Source organism: Alligator sinensis, unplaced genomic scaffold (assembly GCF_000455745.1).
Source record: "Alligator sinensis unplaced genomic scaffold, ASM45574v1 scaffold165_1, whole genome shotgun sequence".
In the NCBI taxonomy this organism is placed as follows: domain Eukaryota; kingdom Metazoa; phylum Chordata; order Crocodylia; family Alligatoridae; genus Alligator; species Alligator sinensis.
In genome coordinates, this window is record NW_005842054.1 from 2,435,506 (window position 1) to 2,442,684 (window position 7,179).

The 7,179-nt window shown below is 35.4% G+C and overlaps 1 protein-coding gene across 1 annotated transcript in view; it reads left to right on the forward strand.

Moving 5' to 3' along the window:
- The window catches only part of KIF18A (kinesin family member 18A), an 83,440-nt gene that overhangs the window by 34,166 nt on the left and 42,095 nt on the right, over positions 1-7,179 (forward strand). Inside the window, exon 10 of the mRNA XM_006022926.2 lies at positions 4,201-4,363. Coding sequence (XP_006022988.1) covers positions 4,201-4,363 — 163 coding nt within the window. The remainder of the gene's footprint in view (positions 1-4,200; positions 4,364-7,179) is intronic.

Sequence of the window (7,179 nt, forward strand, 5' to 3'; positions counted from 1 at the left end):
TTGGTTGGGCAGCCCCTGCCCCAGTCCCTCCCTCACAGCGGGGGCCTTGATCTCCCTACCCCACACCCGTTGTCCCCAAGTAGGCTTACCAGCCAGACACTGCTCTCCAAGCTACCAGGCTGCATATCAGGAAACAGATCAGTATCGGTTGATATGACTGGTCAATAATCGGCCATCAGCATCGGCCCAAAAAATCTTTATCACTGCACCCCTGTGCAGAAAAACCAGAAAAATTAGTGTTCCAAGCTATGAACCTTCATACTAAAAGAGAAGGAACTATAGAATGATTTTTTTTCTTTTACTGAATTCATCTGTTCATACTACAGTCATTGGTTTCTGAGAAATATCTGATTGGATTTACTCCAAATTATCCAGTATACTAGCCTAGTTCTTCCAGCTTTAAAAACAGGCAAAATTGGAAGCATGTGTTACCAGATTACATATTGTTGCTTAAGATTGTAACTTCTCAGAGGAAAAGTGACAAATTAGTAATGCATGATGAGATTCCACTCAAAATGAATAGGTAACTATCAAATCTGTCACTTCTGTAAACGCATTTTCATTCTTTTAACAAGAGACTAGAATCTTGGAGAACTTTGAGAAAAGATCATCTGCATGCTAATTTAGCTGAATAACCTAATGCTGAAGTTCCTAATTATGAGTAGAACTTAATATTTGGAGAAGTAAAAATGTTTCATCATCAGGAATATATAATTCCTATGAAATGTCTGGATCAAAATCAACAACAATGTGGGAAATCGGTTCCTGTTTACATGCCTAATTTAATTATGCTATTCGCAGTTTTCTGAAAATAAAAATTTAGTTGAATGACAATAAGAAGTGAAAAGAGTAGTATGTTACTTTATACTTGACACGGTTCATATTTTTGTTCATCTAATAAAAGAAACTTTTTTAAATATAAAAAAATCTAACAGAAACAAAAGATGTGCATTTTTTGTTTCGTTTTTGTCTTTTTTAATGCTTATGTCCATTATTTTAAATATGGAGAAAAGCTGTTTTTAGAGATTTAGAATAAGCATACGCAGAAGTATTTGTTATCTGGTAGAACAAGGTCAGCAATGGTTTTTGGTAGGAGGCATGGAATGATCCAGCTCGGGTCTGAGGTGCCTGGGCACTAAGACCTGGCTGTCTCGACCACTTCTCCCTTCTGCCTGGCTGCAGCACAGTGCCAGGAGAGTTCTCCATCCATGGAAACCCAGGACACCTAGCTGCAGTGTGGCACAGGCAGAACCACCCACAACCATCAGATCCAATAGTTTTGTGGGCCAGATCTAGCCCACAGACCGTAGATTGCCAACTCCTGTTCTTGAAGATGTAATCATACTTGCAGAAGATGTTTTTATTGCTAACTGTTTTATTCAAGCTTCTAGATTTTAGCTTTTTTATTGTTTAGATTATTGTTGTTTTAAGCCACAAATCAGTTGTGTTGCAACCTTCAAGACACTTTGGGACTGATTTTTCAAAAACTTGCTTCTGAGTAAAGTGTGTATAACTGGTTATAGTGACAACAATCATGGCAACCAACATTGTACTTGGAAAGATTCTGAAAACCTTCCAGTCCTGTGTTCAGAAAGCTGATTAATGATGTTTGTGCTTTTGAAAATTTTGCGGTGTTTACTGTGATCTAATCTTCAACAAATGTAGAGGGTTAAAACAAGGAAATAGCTGATAGGACAGTTGAGCTCAGTTGTCCTGTTACTGTGGTATGTGGCTCTCTCCTGATATTCCAAGGCTGTACACTTTATTCTTTAAGACATTATTTTTCATTTTAATGTACTTTTGTTTGTTTTTCATTTTAATGTACTTTTGTTTGTATAGCAAACATAATAATCTTTTGGGGGGGAACTGCATAAATATAGTATATATCCTGGAAATTCTGGATAAAGTAGTTCAATTTCTGCCAATATAGAGAGACAGTATCTCTTTAATTCTGCTTGGCTTTATAATAACTGGTAAAACATTGTAGCGTAACACACAAGGAAAGTGATTCAAATTCATGTTATGAAAAGAAATTGCTGCTGGAACAAGTTTAATTGAAAACCAAATCCAGCCAAACAATACAAAAGTCCCATCCTGAAGCTGTCATTTTTTCCTACCCCAGTGATCCTCCAACTGTGGTAAATGTATCCCTAGGGGTACACAGCACTACCAAGGATTAATTGCCTATATTTTACTAATGACAGTGGAGCTTCTGATTGGTCAGTGTGCAGTGAGTAATGGTGTTGCCATGCATCAGTATCAACAGAGACATGTCAAATACAGAGGTACAAACTGCAGTATTTTTCAGGTAAAGTGGTCCTAGAAAAAATATGAAAACCACTGCTCTATCCCAATTATTTTTTAAGCATGAGTGAAACCCCACTATTTGAAATATCTCCACATTCAGAAGTGGTGACCATTCTCTGATGCCATTTTTGGTTTAAGGGCCATCTGCACTCTAACCACCTACTTTCCTGCTTAAGCTGTATAGTAGGGGTATCTGTGCTGCTGCAGTGGTAAGAGCAGACACCTGGGAGCCATTGTCAATGGCAAGGTCAGTGTGCTATTCTAGAGATCAGTCGTGCATGTCATTGTGTAAACTTGATTCAGGCCTCAATCACCAGCAGTTCAAGACCTTTTTAGAAGACTCTGGAGTGGAATTTGGAAATGTGCATTTCAAGGCACTTTGATAGCTAGGTGCAGGAGACCCTGCCAATGCCCTTTTCTTTTGAGGAAAAAATGTTTTTTGTTTTGAATTTCTGAATGAAAAAGGACTAGACTTACTTCATCTGACTAATACTAAGTGACTGTAGGATTTCTCCTTTTCTGGTCTTCTCAGTTAATTGAATTGGAAGCTTCAAGGCCAGGAGAAGTTTGCTTCAACTCTTTTTGACAGTGTTAAGTCTTCTGGAAAAAAATTAAAACTACTGTAGAAGTAGCCAAAAGAAGTCTATGTTGTTCATTTTTCACCGTGCTAAATATTTCTGGATGAAGAACCCAGTGCATCCAAAGTTCCATGTTATAAAAGTATTTCCAGATCATTCAGCATTTGTTGAAAGAATTCAGCTGGCACTTCTTAGATTTTAAATCTCACAAGCAAGCTCTGGCTATATTTAAAAATCCTTTTACATGTGGCCCAGAAAGTACTCCAACAGCCATGCAGTTAGAATTGAGCAGCTTGCAAGAGCGCAAAGCAAAAGCATCATACTATAAACTTAATCTGGCTGAGGTTTATAAAAAAACTATCCCCCAAAACCTACTCTGTACTATGTAGACATAGACAATGCATGGCTTCTCTATTCAGAAGCATGTAGGTATGTCAGAGAGCCTTCTCTACAATGAATACAAACAAGTCTAAATTTAAGATTCATATGAACCACACTGAAGATCATTTTCAAATGGTTCTCCATATTCCAACATCAGGTATTGAACCAATACCAACAAGGTATCTGAGAAAAGCAAACTGAATAGAACTTACTCTATGGAGCTTTGTCAATTTTTTGCAGTATGTGTTTGTCTATAATTTCTATAATTTTTAATTGATTTAATTTTAATTAATAAATGGCAAAATGATTATAGTTATTGAGCTTAACACTTCACGTGTTATCTGGTAAATCTATAAACCTGTGTGATAGTATAAGAAAATTGTTATTCTGTGCTTTCCATTTTTACCTGAAATTGAAATGAAATATTTTTAAAAACTGTCTGTGTGTGGCCTGCCACCCAAGACTGCCTTTTGAAATGGCTCGTTAGGGGTGCAACTTTAAGAATCCATCTCTAAATGAAATACTTTAATTGAAACTAATGATGCACCACTTGTTTTTAGTTTCTGGAAAGCTCTTAATAACTTGTATATGAAATGTTACTTAGTAGATCCTGATTCCTGAAATTAAACCCCCTTCTAAGTCCAGAGAAATCTGAAGAACTATGTGATTGTGAGACTGCTCTTTCTGGGTGGGGGAGGAGAACTGGACTCCTTTAAACAATTTTCTAAACTAGGTCAAAGATATTTTACTCCCATCTGAAAGTTCAGTGTGTCGCCTTGTTTTATTTGGATCTAATATTAGTAATATAGAGTCTTTGTATTACTTCTGGGAAATGTCATGTGAAGGGAAAGATTGGTATGCTTTACTGAAGTACAAAGATTTATGAAAATATATACAATCAGTTATTTTTAACATCCTGCTTTTTTCCTAATAGATTTCAAGAAATTCTAAAAAGTTTATTTGTCAACCGTGAGGAAATCAGAAAAGAGCATCTCAAGCTGGAAATGCAACTGAAAGAAAATGCTATTAAGACATACTACCAGAAACAATGCCATGAACAAATTCAGCTGATGTGCTCTGAAGAGAGAATTGAAAAGGTGAGTGATTTGTAATGTACCATAATGTGTTGCCTCATCATTTTCCTATGTTACCGGGTGAAAGCAATATGTAAATTTACACATATATTAAATAATTGAATTTAGGCTTTTGAAAGTATCCGAAAAACTCCAATTTCAGAATCTCATTTTCAAAAGTGATGTAGACCTTTAGAAGCACAAATCTTGTCAAAATCTTTTATCAAAAAGTATTTTAGGTTCTTAACTCTGAACTGCCAAATTTTCTTAATACCCATGTGGTCCTGAGCTGATGTATATGCTTTAAGATGCAAACATAATATAACTTTTTAAATCTTAAAACAATATAAATTGTAAATTGCAATAAAATATTCTCTACTTCAGTGTGATTTTATTTAACTATGTTATATTAACTTTGCTCTGTTACATCAGAAATGAGGAAATAATGTGTCTAACCATTGTTCCAATAAATATGTGCTTGACATTTTTTTTAATGAAAATTGTCTTAATTTTCATTGGTTCAAACATATATCTTTAACAAAACAGTATGGCATACACTGTATTGACAATGGGATAACATTTTAACAGTTGATGTTACTACATAAAATGTGCTGTTGATGTGGGGTACACTATTTTTTCACACAATAAAGGAATGTTTTGACAATTATTTTGCAGCTAACCATGAAAATCTCACAGCATCTCAAGTTTTTTTTTTTTTTCTAATTTAAGCTTCACAGTTGCTACTTTAAGAGCTAATGAAATTCAGCAGACCCATGCTGATTTTTGTCCAACAGTAAACTTACCAGCATGGTAGCACACCGGATGGTGGTTTGTTTAGCTCCACCGGAACTAAGAAGTGCATTCATAGTACTGTGCTCATCACCAAAAAGGGAGTATTGAGCTGAATTTTCATCTTGCAACTTGGATCTGGGGAACTTTTAGGAGATGCTTAAGAACAGAGGCAAAAGAGAATTACCTCTTCCTAAAATTTCATCAGTAGCCTTGCATTTTAAGATGGATAAAATTCATACTTTTTTTTTTTTTAAGTAATTGCCTTTCTACAGTATACATACCCTGATCTTTTTAAAACAGGAGTCAGCAGCCTATGGCCCACAGGCTAGATCTGACCCATGGAACCTTTGAATTACACCTGCAGACATGGGGTTTCAGGGTTAGGCTCTTTCTCAGTGCTGCTGTAGGGCAGGTGTTGGCAGTGGGTGCTTTCCCTGTGCCACTTCAGGGACAAGCACCAACAGCAGGCAGGTCTTGCAGCCAGAAAAGGTTTTATGCCCTTATTCTAGAAGAACAAAAGTGCAAGTAATAAAATCTGATTACAACCCTGTCTTAATTTAGGTTCTAAATATGAACTTGGGTTTTAAACTACATATATTTGTAAATGTTATCCTTATTTGCAGTTAGTCATAATGACACAATTTAACAGGAATCACAATTTACTTTGCTTTATACTTTGTTTTTCTTGAATAAGTTACAGTTCAGTATTGATGTTTTTTAAATGTCAAGATAAACTCACTGTTTCAGGCATCTCTTGCTTGTCATAACTGGTGATTTAAGTAACTAACTTATTCTATGATCTCTCATGTCACAATTTTCATTGCATGGATCTCTAAAGCACTACGTTAAAATATTTTATCCTTGCACTTTTTTCTCAAGCATATATTGCAATGGATATTTGTATATTGGTTCAAGCACTTTGTATAAAACTTATGTGGTTTTTACATTAAGCTTTTGTGCTGCTGCACTTTAATGTAGTTTTATGACTACAGTTTAACTTATTGTCATAATTCAGTTAAGGTTAGCTAGGATAAGTGCAATACTCTGTTAACAAAAATAAGTCACTGCAACTTAAATGGAATGTCCTTTTGAGGCTGCTTGGGCTGAACAAATGGGATTTTAATTTGGATTCCAGTTGTTTGATGTCAGAGTGATGGTTCATCATTCCCTTGTGCTCTATAACGCTTCTGTTAAATATATTGTTGCAGATGTGTTCTTTCAGGTGTCTCTGTTTGATTTATTTCTGTAAAATGTACTAATGCATCATTAGAATATCTTAGAAATGTTTCACGTAAAACAAATAAGGAATGTTTGCCAATTTTACTAATATTGAATGCTTAGAGTGTTATATGTGTTAATTTATTATGCAAGTTTGTCTCTTCAGCTTCCATGCCAATCCTAGGCAAACCTCATTTTTGGAGGTGTAGAACCTGACTATGGTTTGAAAACAAATATAGGAAGTCTCAATTTGAAAGGAGATTTTTGAGAAAATAGTGAATTGAAAATTAACTCTTAAGTAAATTTGGGTTGCCCTTCCTTTGGTACTTGATGTCATATATGTTAATTTCTTGCAAGGGTTGTGTTATGATGGCTGAGATTAACAAAATATAAGGTATCTGATGAAGTGAACTTAGGTTCATAAAAGCTTGTTCTCTAGATATGTCTTATTTAAGATAAATTGCAAAACTACCGTGCCTTCTGATTGACTTCAGGTTAGCACAGCTAATTTCCTCTCTCTGAGATTAACAATTTATAGTAAATCCTAAAACACATACTGGGATATGACCCTCTTGCACACTACTGCTTCTAGCTCTAGCTTCTTTTCTTGGCTTATGCACATTACTCCTTGAAAAGAGTTTGTTTTCTGTCCCCATAGCTAATAGCTCTCTCTCCATCTTTTTTAATTTTCATCTCCTCTGCCTTATTTACTACTGGTGCTTGACTTTTTTGTCTCCTTTTAAGAGTCAAAAGTTGTTTTGCAGCTGTTGCCATTATCCCTTCAACAGCCTTTTTATGCGATATCTCCCACTGTTGTATTTGGTCTCTTT